Source organism: Ctenocephalides felis, unplaced genomic scaffold (assembly GCF_003426905.1).
Source record: "Ctenocephalides felis isolate EL2017-DRISC unplaced genomic scaffold, ASM342690v1 CF-g0.4_SCAFFOLD_01492, whole genome shotgun sequence".
NCBI lineage: Eukaryota > Metazoa > Arthropoda > Insecta > Siphonaptera > Pulicidae > Ctenocephalides > Ctenocephalides felis.
This window is the reverse complement of record NW_020537646.1, coordinates 2721569-2737540: the sequence shown is the minus strand read 5'-3', so window position 1 is coordinate 2737540 and position 15972 is coordinate 2721569. Positions and strand designations below refer to the sequence as shown.

At 27.9% G+C, this 15972-nt stretch overlaps 2 protein-coding genes and 1 pseudogene across 2 annotated transcripts; 1 reads left to right on the top strand and 2 right to left on the bottom strand.

Annotated features, from left to right (window-relative positions):
* The first annotated feature begins 4603 nt into the window (after positions 1-4603).
* On the top strand, positions 4604-8940 carry LOC113370238 (serine protease snake-like). The gene is made up of 8 exons (XM_026610909.1): positions 4604-4688; positions 4945-5060; positions 5454-5569; positions 5653-5784; positions 5872-6008; positions 6204-6310; positions 6382-6501; positions 8773-8940. The coding sequence occupies exons 1-8, from the start codon at positions 4604-4606 to the stop codon at positions 8938-8940; spliced, it is 981 nt and encodes a 326-aa protein (XP_026466694.1).
* A 101-nt stretch (positions 8941-9041) lies between these two features.
* LOC113370236 (probable glutamate--tRNA ligase, mitochondrial) lies at positions 9042-11160 on the bottom strand (the record flags this gene model as incomplete). Its single annotated transcript, XM_026610907.1, has 8 exons — positions 9042-9261; positions 9338-9489; positions 9557-9714; positions 9781-9938; positions 10004-10229; positions 10296-10706; positions 10770-11004; positions 11070-11160. Coding segments are annotated over 8 exons (1566 nt in total), but the record flags the coding sequence as incomplete, so codon positions are not given.
* Positions 11161-12225: 1065 nt separating this feature from the next.
* On the bottom strand, positions 12226-13635 carry LOC113370235 (annotated as a pseudogene).
* Between the last annotated feature and the right edge of the window lie 2337 nt (positions 13636-15972).

Below are 15972 nucleotides of genomic sequence, written 5' to 3'. Positions count from 1 at the left end.
TTGAAACGTTTTGTGTTATAAGTTCGCACAAGAAGCATTTATATTCTTGAAGCAAGTTTCATATTAAAAATATTAACTATTAAAAGAAATATTCATCATCTATATCACTATTATTATTCAAAAAATATTAACTTATGGTTTGAATTTGTCCCAAAATTTTTCAGAAAAATATAACGAGTAACATTAGTTGTTGTTGTAAATTATCACTGTTATTTTTATTCATAAATATCAAGTAATTATTATTTATTTACATGTTTCAAATATCTATATTTTAGTCTGCTTAGTATATAAATTGACGTCTCATTAAGTATTTATTACATTAAGCTAATTACATATCCTTGACTATAAAATCAAACGACAGAATTTCTTCTATTCTAATTATAAATTGAATGTATAAACGATATATTTGTATTTGTGAATGTTTAAAATTAAATTTTTGTATTTACCTCGTATGTTAAAATTAGTATTAAGTATAAGAGAATGGAAGCGATATTTTATAAAGCGTGTTTTAATCGAAAATAGACAAGTTGAATTTATGAATCAAATCATTTTCTTAAATAATATTTATTAAATATTGTTTTATACTTAAAATATATAATTATTCCCTAATACTATATATTCTAATCTGAAGCAATGATTTCGAGATATACTTAGCAATATGATGTAGTTTTTAGAAGCTCCAAATAGGTGATACGAAGGTTCTAATATATAATATTTATGTAATAACTTTTATCAATAATTATATTATTTATTCTATTTTAATTCCCAAAAATGGCTTATTTACACGGTCTATAGAAGAAATAGAGAAGCGTTTGGTTTTTGTAACAAAAAAATCAGTGGCACAATTTAAAATATGTGTATTATGCGTAATAGTATTTTAGATAGCATTATAATTCTTTATCCTATGTTAATATAAGAATTTTCTAAGAAAAATAACGTATAGCAACTAAAATAGTGTGATCTAGAAAGTTAGTTATGTAGGAATCTATAATATTTATGTAAAAATATACGAGTTAGAAGATTCGTGTAATAAATAAATAAATTTATCATCAGCAATAGTCTGCTAGAAATCGGCGAATACGACGAAAACATTAATTGCTTTTGTAGTAAAATCAAAATTTGTTATTTTTACCAGTTTTGAATTTTGTCAAAAAAAATATATTTCAATATTTACAAGGACAACCTCATGTTTGATCTTCTGGGATTTTGATGAAAATTTGTAAGGTGATAAAGTTCATAGTCAGAACGAACCTCTTAAAATATTGTAGCCCTGTGAGAAGTGGTTTAATAATAAAAATTAACGAAATATAATTTTTATAACTGATCCACTTCTCATAGGCCTATAATATTTTAAGGGGTTCATTTATCATCATGCAAAGTTTCATTGAAATCCCCAGAAGAGTAAATCTGGGTTAGTCCATTTTTTTGGTAACCATAGTTTTCTGTTCCGTTTAAGAAGTTATTGTTGCAATAAGAAGGATCTTGTTTTAATATATACTTTGTACAGTAGTAATTAATATTTTGTAAAATTTATGAAACAATATTTTCAAAAATTGTTATTATATTAAATTCCTAGACAGAAAATGCAATAAGCTTTCTCAAACTGATATATTAGCATCCAGCGATGGAATAGGTTTAATTTTAAAATGCTTAAAACATTATTTTTTATCTATTACCAAGTTATTGATTAATTACAAAGCAGTTAGTCGTAAATAGTCGTTTAAAAAATCATACAATATGTATTTTAAACGAGTAAACCTCAATTATTTTTATATCGATGGTATAATAGTATTACCCATAATCGACATTAATTATAAAATATATAAATATATAATTCATATTCGCATATAGAAGTAGATAGTTATTACATAAGCTAATAGCAATAGATGAAATAATTTATTTCTATACTCTGTAATTAAAGTACTCATCATGTAATGAGTAACGTCCTAGAATTAGTATATTAATATATCTATTTTAGTACTCTAAAAGGCCAATGAAAACAAAATTAAAATTTTTGTGTGTATGTTATTACCATAAAACAATTATTAAATGTAGATTACAATAATGTTTTATGTGTCTACTATGAAAAAATAGTGATCTTTATTCTAATTCTACAATATTTTCTTGAACAGACAATCTGTTGCCTATAAAAATCACTTTGCTGAAAAATTAGGCATTGTTGAACAAAAGTACTCATGTCGTTTTCATACAAGGAAAAATTTACTTATATATTTGAAATAAAGAATAAGAAATAAAATTAAATGAATGTTGTGTGTTAACCGTTCTTTAAAATTACTCATTTGTGTTGAAATAATTCAAACAAAATAGTTTATTGGACTGGCTAAAATATGATTCAAAATATAGTAAAATTTATTTTACTTGTTTGCAATAACGCGTTTTTCACAATTGTGCTTATGTTGGTTATTAAATGTCGAAATTTTTACAATAGTACAAGTTTACATAAAGGTTTCTTCAAATTTAGTGTTGATAAATAAGTGTTATTGTAGTATATATCTAAATTAATGACATTAGATTTAACTTTTTTTATTCATACGATTATTCAAACATTTTATTCAATTTTGTTGTATTTATTGAAATCATGGTTCTATATTGTTTTATTGATTGTGTATTTAACACGTTCACGTCGGCGTATAATTTAAAAATATTTTTTTAAAAGAGAACTTGGCAGAACGTGTTAAAGAATTTAAATGTTCATAGTTTCATCTTATTATTAACATTCCTGGACCATTTTTATTTTAATATTTAGCGATGTCTAAAATTATATATTTATATAATAGACATTAAATAGTGGTTCACAAGGGCATAATATGAAGGAAATAAATGTCTAAAAAAAATTATACGTGTGATTCATAATATTTTGTGCGTAAAATAATGAATCTTTATCTTTATATGGTACTCCTTCATGTTTTGTATAAAAGTATTTAAAGTTAGAATCTTTTCATCTTTGTAAATGTGACTTCGATGTTTGTCATTTGTAAAATAAATTTACTTATTTTTAAGTTGAAGTTTAAACGAAATCAACACGAGAAAAATCTGACTGTGGACCAAAATTAACAGTAGTAGAAAATGAAGTCGATTCAAAGTATAATATAATGATTAACTTAAAAAATCTTGGACGAGATTAATATTCTTAATTTATTAAAGTAATTTGAAAAAAAATTTTCATTATATATTTATTTAAAAGAAATCTATGAACGTATAATTTTTCATGCTGTTTTTATTCAAACAGAAAGTATGCTTTTTTACACACGTGTTTCCATATATTGCAATTATCATTGAATTATTTTTGAAATGAAATGTATTGTTTTTTAATATTAAGTTAATTCTTATATATAAATAATTGTGATAGTACTGTGTGTGGTGAGAATATCTGACTTTATATTTCTATCTGATTCTAGAATGTGTATGCAAAATTTTGTAAAATTTCAAAAATACTGAGTATGAAATTTGAACTAACCATACTGGCCTAAAACTGTATATGTATTATACTATATAACTTTATCTTATATATTTCTAGTCGTGGTAAAAATAATCATTTTTTGTCTATTGAAATAAGAGCTCCAATTTAAATATTTTAAACATGTAAGTTTTGTCCATATCATTCAGTGGAGTTTCGTTTTAGTATTAAAATTTTGAAAATTTGTATATAAATATAATACTAAGTTTTGGAGCAACTTTTTTAATGGGCATAAAATGTGAATTGTATGAAATTATACGAAAAATGTTAAATCAGGAGAGAGATATATACAAGGACAAAATATTTAGTTGTACGAGTGTAAATTTCTCTTGATTAAAACCTGAAATGTATTTTATTTTGTTATTAGTATTATTTAAAATTTCATAGAAAATATGTTTACTTTTTTATAACAAATTAAATTTATTTATATGTTGTGCGAAACGAAATACTTTACTGTTATTTGTATATTATATTTATTATATAATGACTCTTTTATATTCGTAATAAAACCTAATTTGTAAAGAACATTTTAATGATATAATATTATTAATTTATCCGTAATAAACAAATATCTTTACGAGTTGTTTTTTTTAATTCGTTTTCAAAAAATTCAAATAAACCTGTTTATAATACTCAATACTATTTAAATAACGATACTGCGTTTTTATAACTCTTTTTACGCTTTTCATTTTATTAATTATTTAACAGTTCATAAAGTATTAATTATAAAATATATTAAAATATGAAAATTAAATTATTTAATTATTATTTAAACTAATTACACATTTAAATTCTATTTGCATTCAATAATTAATTGCTTGTTAAGCAATTCATGCATATTTTAAAATATCTTTTAGCTATAGAACAATTGATAAGAAAACAAAAACTTTGTAAACTAAAGACATGAGTAATTATTTTTATTATATATGTATATTTATACATATATTTAAATATATATACATATATGTATATATACATATAAGTATATATATACATATATGTAATATATATATATATACCATATATGTATATGTACATATATATATATATATTATATATATATATATATAATGATCCAAATGTAAAATTTAGTTTAATACCTGGATTCTTACTAGATTTGTGAGGATGGTTCTTAAACTCCAAAGTGTGATCTTCTCGTTTATTTATTTTCCTGTGATATTTGGAGCTCCTGGTGAAATTGCTAATCAAAGTAAGTCAATCCACTCATTATCTAAATTAAAAAAATATATATGTTATACATTTTTTAAAAAAATTATTTCATTTTGAATGTATTTAAACATAACAAATTATCATAATTTGCAATTATTGTTTTATATTAGAATTGCTGAATAATGGTCAATGTTAATTAAAAACAATCATTTTGTAATGCAGCGAAATATTTAGATTTTTCGAGTTGTTTTTCATAATTTTATAATATTTATAATTTCAGTCAATAATTATTTCAGAATGTATAGAATATAGTCAGATTCCCTCTCAATTATCTCCATATGGTTGTCCTAGATCTCCAGTTCCTCTCATAATTGGCGGAACTCCAACTTCACTAATGGAGTTTCCCCATATGGTAGGTATAAACGTAATTATATATATATATATATATATATATACTTATCAACATCCGAATAAGCATTTTGTAGCTAGTATTTTGTTACTGTTCCTTTTTTTATCATCTCATACATTTACAACTGTCTTAGACATTCAGTAAATCAATTTTAGTAGTTTTATTACAAAAACTAATTAATTGACTGAAATCAAATTATCATATGCTAAAAAGATTGCCTATACCAAATGAATCCATATACATTGTGCTTTTTCTCATCTCCAATCTCTTGGTATAGTTTATTGATAGGAGCTTCATCAGGACATCTCTTGCTCATATCGAGTACCTAATGTTTGAATGAAATATTGATATAACAAATATGTATATATTTTCATAAATATATTAATATTTAAATAGGCAGCTATCGGATTTGGTTACACCGCCGATGGAGAAATTACTTGGCAATGTGGAGGTTCCCTTATTAGTGAAAAATTTGTTCTTAGTGCTGCTCATTGTTTGAAGAGTAGAGACAAGTAATGTATTTTGAAAATTATATATATATATATATATATATATATATATTAATTTGATCTTGTATCATTTCTCATTTTTGTAGAGGTCCTGCACAAAAAGTACGTTTTGGTGATAATGCAGATAGTTATGACTACATCAATAATGAAATCTCTTCCTATCGAGAATATTACATAATCAACAGAATACAGCACCCGGATTACAAGCCACCTTTAAAGTAGTTTTTTTTTATATATTTATCTTAAATAATTTTATATGCATAATTTGTAATTATATAATTTTTAGATAATCAAATTTATTTAAGGTATAACGATATAGCCTTGCTTGAGTTACACAAACCAGTTCAATTTTCTATGGATATTAGACCAGCTTGTCTGGAAACTAATAATTACAATATTCCGCAGACTGTGATTGCTACAGGATACGGAAAGCAAACATATGGTAATAATTTCTAGTATTTTCATAATAATATCTATACTGCGATATTGCACAAACAAAGTCTCTGGTTCAAATCTATGCATAGATACATGTATCAAGCATTAGTAATAATCTTTTTCATTGGAAAAGTGAGCATCGATGCTGCTTGATATCAGGTTGCCCGTAATGATTTTATTTGAAAATTTTTCTGATTTACAGAATTTCTAGGAAAATACCAATTAATGAAAGTCGAACTACCAGTTTTATCATCAGATCATTGTACACGTTCATTTGCAGTAAGTATGGAAGAAGACATGGATCACGTGGTTAATGTTTTGGAGCTATGAAAATGTTAATTACCAAAATATATTTTTTTCTTAATAATAATATTTTTTAGTCCGACATTAGAAGACCAAGATCTGTTCTAAAAGATGGTATAATCGATTCGCAAATGTGCGTAGGCGATCTCTCAGGACACAAAGATACTTGCCAAGGTGATTCCGGAGGACCTATTCAGGTAATATTATTATGAACTACTGATGCATGGCATCGTACTTTTAGGCTAATTGCTAAAACTTACTGTAGGGTAATTTAAAAGGCCTAAATCTATTTCAACACAAATTTACTTTTTTGCATTTGAATTTTTTGTTGAAAATCTAGAATTTTTTTCTTAACTATTGCGCTATATAGCTGTTTTATAGACAAAATTTCGAAGCGCTTAAGCGTCGCGTGTCAGTCTAACGGTTAAACATTAAATATCTTGATACGGAACCCATAAAAACATAAACAAATTTTTTTTATTACTAAAATTTGATTTGCGTATGTCTAATGATCATTTTTGACCGCCAAATGGCTTTCTTCAATTTTTTTTTATTGAATCGCCGAAACGACTGGACCTGCCTTTGCCAAAAACAAATCAGCACGTTTCCTTATCAACGGATCCAAGTGTTTTTTGAAAAATGTATCCGCACATACATACACACATGCACATTCACACACACACAAATACATCCATTTCTTCTAGGAATATGCATTTCAAAAGTTTCTGAACATTTTCGCATACATTAAAAGAATTAATGTATGTGTGTGTATGTATATGCGGATACAATTTTTCAAAAAACATTGGATTCCTATTGATATCTTTATAAAGATATATACAAATTATCAATTTCGATTTTCTTGCCATTACTATAACTTACCCTAGGAGGCGTCCATTAATCACGTGAGGTTTTTGGGGAGAGGGAACGTTGGACAAAAAATCGCGAAATATCACTTAGGGGAGGAAGGGGTAAAGTAAAATATCACGTGTATTTATTTTTTACCTGATTTATTTTAAAAAAATCCAAACATTTAAAAAAAAAAAAAAATTACATTTGATACACATGAATACACGTGATATTTGAGGGTAAGGGGTAATTCCTTAAAAAATCGATCACGTGATTAATGAACGGTCCCCTACAAGAAGTTAAAAATGTATGCAAATTAAATATTTTATGAATTTATGACAGAATATATCATAAATCTCTAAAAGACTAAAGATATTTTAACTTACGTACTTAATTTAGCTTAAAGTTCAAGCAATAGAGATAACAATTTATGAGAGCAATATATATAAAGGCGCTTTTTTTATTCCATTTTTGACACAATGAGGAAATTATTATTATCCTTGAATTATGTTCACTGTGAATTTTTTCACAAAATAATTCTTCTTATTTTCACAACTATTTTGAACATTTAGTAATTAAGATGACACGTTTAAGTAATTAAAATAGTTTTTAATTGGCCATCATGACTTTATTTTAAATTGACTTCAGTAATCAAACAGGTAGGTTTGCAACCCTACAAAAAAACGTTTGAAAAATTGTTTTCTGATAAGAAGACAACTTCATTGCATCAAAATACCGAAGTGGATAATTGTTGTCCTTCTGTTATCATTCTGTAAGTTGTTTTCAAAGTAGTAAGTTGTGCAATCGGTTTAAAAAGAACTATAAAATGTTAACAAAGTGATTTACATACATTGTTAATAATAATACTAATTCAGTGCTAGGTGGTAAAGTGAATTTGAGGAAATGGATTTAATGAATATTACTAAAGGATGATGGGCGTTAAAAGGTCAGAAATATTTTATTGCTTTTATAAACATTCAAAACGCATATATTTATTTTTTTCATTAACGCCAATCGGCTATATTATACAGTTTATTGTCGACTATTTTACTATTATGATCACCGTCAATATTATTACAATCTAAATTGATTGTTGCAGTTATTTTTGTTAGCCGTAATAAGTTAAATTCGAATAAAAATGGCTGCAGATTTTGTTCAAATTAATAGAATATGTCAAATTCAAAAGTACCTATACGCAAATTTTGCACAAAAATGGTTGAACGGTTGTAAAAGAAATGAATTGAATTAGAACTAACCATTTTTTCTGTAGGATGATGGCGTATTATAGAAAGAACACAACACCAGTGTAAGTTAGAGGAAAGCTTTGTTTTTTTTTCTATTGATTTGCAATATGGGTTAGGGATCGTTCAAGTATTACGTAAGCAGATTTATTACAAATATTACAACCAACCCCCCCCTCCCGTTTGTCAGCCAAAGTAAGCAAAGTTCTTACCCAAAATAAGCAAAATAAGCAAATGAATAACCCCCCCGCCCCCCTATGGTGCTTACATAATACTTGAATGGCCCCTTATTACAATTGTCATATCTTTCCTAGGCAACGGTTATCCACTTTCGGTGAACAATTAAATAAAGCTTCTAATTAAGTATTCTGTATAAATCAGGTTCCTCTACAATGGTCTCCATGCACCTACAAAGTAATCGGTGTGACATCCTTCGGCAAATTTTGTGGCTATCCCAATGCACCATCTATATACACTCGTGTTTCTTCTTACATTGATTGGATTGAACAAGTTGTTTGGGGCAATCAATTTAAATATCAATTCAAATAAAATTATTCTAGAGTATTCTATGAAAATCATCAATAAATACGCAGAGCATTATGTAATTTGTTTAATTTAAACACTGGCTTCCACATCTTAGTGTTGTTTCACACAAATATGACAATATTTTATACAATACTCAACATTTTATTAAACACTATGTATAAAAACAAACAATTTACAAAACTAAAACTATCAAAGTTTCTTGGAACGAAATTCACTATAACAATTTTGGAGTCCTTCATTATTTTGGTGTAAAGCATTTGAAATGCGTTTCAGGGTGCTTTCTTTTCCTAATATCGTGATCATTTCTGATACTGGAGGACCAACCTATTTCATAAAAGAATAGATAGTGAAAAATTTGTTTAATATATACTTGTCGCATAGTCTGTTATTATATTATTACCTTGGAACCACTTAAGACTTTTCGAAGTTCTGCCATCAAATTTTTAAAATCTTCCTTGTTATTCATGCTAACCATATGCAATGTTGTTTTGATTTGTTCTTTTTCAAATGTGTATGTGGTAATTAAAGAATTCTTAAGTTCGATTAGAAAATCTAATTGAAATTAGAAAAATTGTTAAATATGAATGAATTAAGGCTTGCAGCTAATAATGAATAATACCTTTCAAATCACCAGATGGTGGTTTTTTTGGTTTTGGTGGCAATTTCCAAAGAAATTCTAAATTTTCACTCAATAATTCTTGAAGTTTGCTTACTCGATCTTGAGACCATATAAGTACACTTGATAGATGTTCTTCGTCCAGGTGCAGTAATTCTGACCTACATTTGGTAAATGATTCATTTTATAATTCAAGTATTATATTTATAATAAACTGTAATACTTACTCGCCATATTTTTCTATCACAAGATTTCTTAATTGTGATATTAAGTTAACCCTATCTACTTGATTATTTAAAAGTCTTTGTATTTCAAGTCTATTAAATTCAGGCAATCGATCCTCAGGAAGACGACAGGAGTTACTATTAACACGACGTAAATTGAACTGAAATTAAACAAAATTTGTACTAAAAATTGTGGAAAGTGTATATTCAGATAATATTATCATACATGATCCCTTAGCTCATCTAATGAATAGCTTTTAGGTTTCAAACTTTGCAATTTGTCAAATCCACCTCCACTTAATGTTATAAAATTAACTAATGCTTGTGGAAAAATTCCTGATTTTCTATAAGCATCTACTGTAATATCACCTTGACGTTTACTAAGTTTTGATCCATCACTGTTCAGTAAAAGAGGCAAGTGACCGAACTTGGGAGGTTCCCATCCAAATGCTCTGCATTAACAATTATAAATAAAAGATGAGTATGGAATTTAATTCTGTAAATCAAAATAAACTTACTTATACAGCAGAATATGTTTCGGTGTTGATATTTGCCATTCAACACCCCTCAAAACGTGAGTTATTCCCATCAAGTGATCATCAACAACATTAGCAAAATGATATGTCGGCATGCCATCAGTTTTTATAATAACTGGATCACCCTCTTGCTGTGCAATATCCAAAGCAATATTGCCATAAATAATATCTTCAAATGGGCTTGCATCTGGTGTTAATTTAAATCTAATACAATAAGGTTCTTTCTTGTCGAGTTTTCTTTTTACTTCATCTTTTGATAATTTTCGACAGGCATTATCATACTTTGGTACTTGTTGATTCCGAAGTGCTTCTCTTTTTAATAAATTCAGTCGCTTTGGAGTGCAAAAACAATGATAAGCAGAGTTGTTTTGCAATAACTCTTGGACTTCATCACTAAAATAAAAGGAGTTAGAAGATATTTTGTTTATCGTACTAAGACAATTATTAAGTACTGACTTGTATATTTTCTTCCGTTGACTTTGTATGTAAGGACCAAGTGATCCCCCATACTTTGGTCCTTCATCAGGGATAATACCAGCCCATTCTAAATCCTTAATTAGTTGCTCCTTAGCTCCAGGTACCAGACGAGTTTGATCGGTATCTTCTATTCGAAGAATAAATTTCCCATGTCTTGATTTCGCGAACAAGTAATTTATTAAAGCTGTTCGCAAACCGCCTAAATGTAAATGACCTAAGAAAAACAAAACTTGTCTATTATTTTGTTTGTAATTTTTGAGGTTAAAAACATTTTCAAACCTGTAGGGCTAGGAGCAAATCTGACCCGCACATTCCCCGCAGTTGCTAAGAAAGTTGTAGAAATGTTGCGGTAATTTGTTAATTTAGTAATAACACAAGTAATTTTGAACATATTTTTGACAGAAAGAAATTATATGAAAAATGACGTTTCTCCATGTCCATAATTCATGGTTCTGCAATTGTTTTGAAATTCACAAATGTTATCCATGCATTGGAAATTGACAGCAAACCGCACAGAGGCGTAATTGAAAGGAAAATTTATTTTATTTATATATTTTACATATAAACATTTTATCTTACTTCATTTATTAAATAACTAGTGGGGTGCATGGCACTTCCCGTACCATATACCGTAATCAAAAATTTTGGTACAGAACCCAAAAATTTACACAAAATGTGTACACATTATTAAAATCTCTATAAAATATCTGATAATTTGATGTACATATGTCCAATAAATATTTTTGACCGCCACCAAATGACATTTTTTTAACTTTTTATTGAAAGTCCATAACCGCTGGACCTGCCTTCCCAAAATTTAATCAGTTCTTCATCTTGTTAATACGAGTAAACTATTATTTTGAATTATTAAAATCGGACGCTCCGTTCTTTTAAAAACTCAGTTACCGTTTTTGGCACTTTTTGCCCCGCATCTTCTACTTTCGCCAAAACATAATCAGCACGTCTCCTTATCAATATGAATCGAATGTTTCTTGAATTATTCAAATCTGTTGATCGGTGTTCCCGAAATCGTCGACGAAAATTTGTATCCGAACATACATACATACACGTACACACACACACACACACATACATCTATTTTTCTAAGGTATGCCGAAATATTCAGAAATCTTTGAAACATAAACATATATAAAAATTTTCATTTTCGATTTTTTTGCGATTACTATAACTTACCCTACGGGAAGTTAATAAAAACTGAACCAAACATAGTTACTGCCATAAATAAGATCTTTTACGGGTTTTGCATCTAGCGTTAATTTAAATCTAATACAATAAGGCTTTTTCACATAATCTTTTGGCTATTATTGCCAATTTATTCTTCTTCAAAAAGTTCTTTATATTTTCTATTACAATTATTTATTACTCACAATAATTTTTATTGTCCTTAAAATTCCTGAAAAAAAAATCATTACTCTTATAATTCCTTAAATAAATAAAACTCCATATACCTATCTAAATTTTTATTTATTACTTTAGCTTCTCCTTCAAATACAATTTTATCATTCTGTTCACACCAATATTTAATTTTCATAATCTTTCTATTCTCAACTAATTCAACATTCACCTCAATCGGTATATCAACAAAACATTTATTTGGAAATGTGAATGATTGTGAAATCACTATGCTCCCATGACCTGGACACAATGTTCCAATTACCCCTGATACAAAACCATTTAATAAAGCTCCATGAACGATTGGTTCAGAAGTTGCAGTTCTATTAAAATGCACAACGTTATTATCACCAGTCAATTTAGCAAACGTTTTAAGATCTTCTAAAGAAACTTGTTTTGTAACAGACACCTTGGTGTGCATAGAGGCATTTTGAAATTTGAAAAGTCTTTTAGCAAGAAGCATTCTAGCAAATTGATGCATTCTTAAACACTACTTTATATTTTATCTACTTGTATTAAAAAATGTTCATACACAGTTTTACAAATTTCAACTTGCTCTCGTTGGCAATGATCTTCTAAAAATATGGTTGCCAGATTTCTTAAACGAGCGTCGTCACTTCTTTGAATCTTAAGAATTTTATTAATGATTTCAGTATTACAAATTTTGTCTCTGGTTTCTGGTGTTATTAGAAACTGCAAGGTGGTTATGGCATCAGCAACCATCTCAACATTGGAATTGACCAAGTACTTGACGATTTTTGCTATACCATCATTATAAACTATGTAGTCACGATTATCAGGATCTGAAAAATAATCAGGTTTTGTTGAGCAATCTTTCAATTAACACTTTGTAATAGTAAATAATATAACTCTAACTTTACCTAAGCATAAGTTGCAAATTCCGGCAAGAGAATATCTTGATAAAGTACTATTATTTCCTTGAAGGTTTTCAAGAAATACGTCGATTATACAAACTTCTCGAATGTATTCATAATTAACTGGATCATATGCAAAATTTGCTAGATTTGCCCACTTGTTCTTTGGCACCTGTAATTTAAAAATGCATAAAATATATATGGACTTATAATTATAAACTTAAGTGGACATTAAATTCATAGAACTTAGCAGAGCCAAAAGTAAACATAAAAACAGGTTTTTCATATTCCAAGAACTTGAGGTGCTATTTCATAACGATTATAAATATAGCGACTATGAAATTTAATATTTAGTTTATTAAATAAATTTTCCTAAATTATTATAATTTACTTACTCAGAGATTTACTTTCATAGAATTCGTCACGTAGCAATGCTAAATATATTTTGCGGTCAACACCGTCTTTCGGAGTACGCTTTAATAATAGATCTTTCCGAGTAAACATTACAATATTTCGATTTCAAGATTAGAAATATATTATATATTTTCTATAAAGAGGTAAAGACACGAATAAACAATGTTTATGACAGCTTCAGATTTATTATTGCCTGACTGTTGGTGCTCCTGTAAATAATACTCGTAAAGTTTATGTGATGGCGCTGATAGTCAAAAACAAATTTTCAAATACATGAGCGGTTTTTTGAAAAATAAAACTATTATATAATAATGAAAATATATCAAGTTAACCAGGTATAAGTAAGTAGTATTTTGCCTTAAGTCTTACATAAATTTTCCAATATGTGTAAATAGCTCTGTACGGATCAGAGATCAGAGAAAACTATCTGGAGAGTATTGAAAAGTGGTGCTGGAGACGAATGGAGAAGATAAAGAAGATAAATGGAGAAGGCAGTTAAGATAACCAATGAGAAGAGTGATCAAAGAGAGGACTCTACTGAGCACGATCCTGAAAAGAAAGAACTGAATCGGAACCATTCTGCAAAAAGAGTGCCTCCTACACGACGTAGTTGAAGGTAAAATAGGACTGAAAGGAATGGGAGGAAGAAGAATGCAGCTGGTTGATGACTTACACGAGAAGAGGAAATACAAGGAACTAAAAGCCGAAGCACAGGATCAGGAAGCATGAAAGCAGAAATTTTAAAAGAAAATACATAAAAAATGTTTAAAGTAGAGGGAATATTGGTAATGGGAATGCGAAGAGAGAAAAGGATTATTTGATTTGTGGTGGACCTGCCTTTGGGCAGACTACCATTTATCATTATTATTTATTATTATGTGTAAATTAACCATTTAATCAATAAAAAATCAATATATTAATTTATAAGTGATTTATAAGCATGTAGGATTGCTTTAGGGCCTTATATATGATATATACTACTATTGCAGATTATTCAATTTTATAAAAATTTGCAAACATGTTAGTTATTATCGATAAATAGTTCAAATATTATACATTATTGAACAACACCTAATATATAATATATTGTATTTTATAAAGCGTTCATTAAGTATTCTAATCTTTAATGATTTTTTATAATTGAGCTACTATTTATGATATGTAGGATGTTTTATTAAAACTTTTCACCCTATCAATATGCGAGTTTAATCAAAGGGTAAACAAAAATTTAACAATTGTTTGCCTGCGAAAAAACGGCTTGGCCGTTTTTGGCCAAAAACTAATCCGCACGATTATATAACTGATCTAATCTTTAGAACAGTTTAGAATTGGTTCAAGATTTTTAGCTAAAATTGAAAATATAAGTGAAAAATGACTTGAAACGTCGAGAAAACTTATAATTAGCACATCGGAATTTTTCATCATATTTTAGTTAAAAGATCTATTTTTTACAACATCGTGACATTCCCATAATCTTCCAAATATCATTGTATTATGATATATACAATTGATTTATAGTACATATTATTCATTTTCTCAACTATACAGCAGTGAATCATTAATTTTATGTTTTGAAACAATTACAAACAAATCCATCGATTACTAATAATTATTAAAATATGACCCAATTTCCTCAATTTTGCCCGTGACCTGTTTATGATTAATACTGCCATATTAATTTAGTTATATCGAATTGTGGAATTAAATCATATGTTTCATTTATTTTGAAAGATAATAGAATGCAATGATACTTTTGTAAATATAAATGTGCAAGCTTGCAAAAAAAATAATATATATTTAGAAATTGTAGTTGCTCTAAGTATCAGTGTTAAAAAGTTATTTGTGGTGAGGAGTGATATAAAAGTGGTAAGTTAGAAAATATTAAATATGTTAATATAATATTTTTGACTATTTAAGCGAATTTAAGTGTGTTATTTAATGGGGACTACTCGTGTATTTTAGAAAAATATGAAGTTCCAATTTTGCTTAATTGTTTTGATTGCACTCTGCGCAGTGGCCTACTCTAGGCCAGATGTACAACTAATGTTATAACAGCGAAAGGCAAAAAAAAACGTCGATCAGGCAAAATCAAAGCAAAACGCAGGCCAGCAAAGCAATCGAGAGCAATAAGACTAAATTGAACAAAGCAGTAACGGAAATTAAAGATCTTGGGAACGAAGAAAAAGCCAAAGACGAGCCAAAAGCTTGGCTATTCCTGAAGAGGATGAATCTAAGCCAGAGGTGAGCTTGGGATGCAATTGTGGAATTTTCATGTCTGGTCACATTCCGAGAGGTTCCAAAGCGCAACCGAAAGGAACCCAGTGTTACTTCAAGAACAGGACGGAATTTTTGCCTGCACACCTTTGGGAACCAAACAGTGTACTAACAAAGTCTGGACACGGTATGTATAAAAAATCATCAATAATTTTCCTAAGACGTGTTACAGTTAAAATTTGTCATTAATACAAACTACATATTTT

What these genes read in the sequence shown, in the direction of transcription:
- LOC113370238 (XM_026610909.1), top strand. Translation starts at nt 4,604, where the DNA reads ATGGTTCTTAAACTCCAAAGTGTGATCTTCTCGTTTATTTATTTTCCT. An exon ending in TGGTGAAATTGCTAATCAAA is followed by an intron (nt 4,689 to 4,944) that starts GTAAGTCAATCC and finishes TAATTATTTCAG; the next exon opens with AATGTATAGAATATAGTCAG. An exon ending in TGTTTGAAGAGTAGAGACAA is followed by an intron (nt 5,570 to 5,652) that starts GTAATGTATTTT and finishes TCATTTTTGTAG; the next exon opens with AGGTCCTGCACAAAAAGTAC.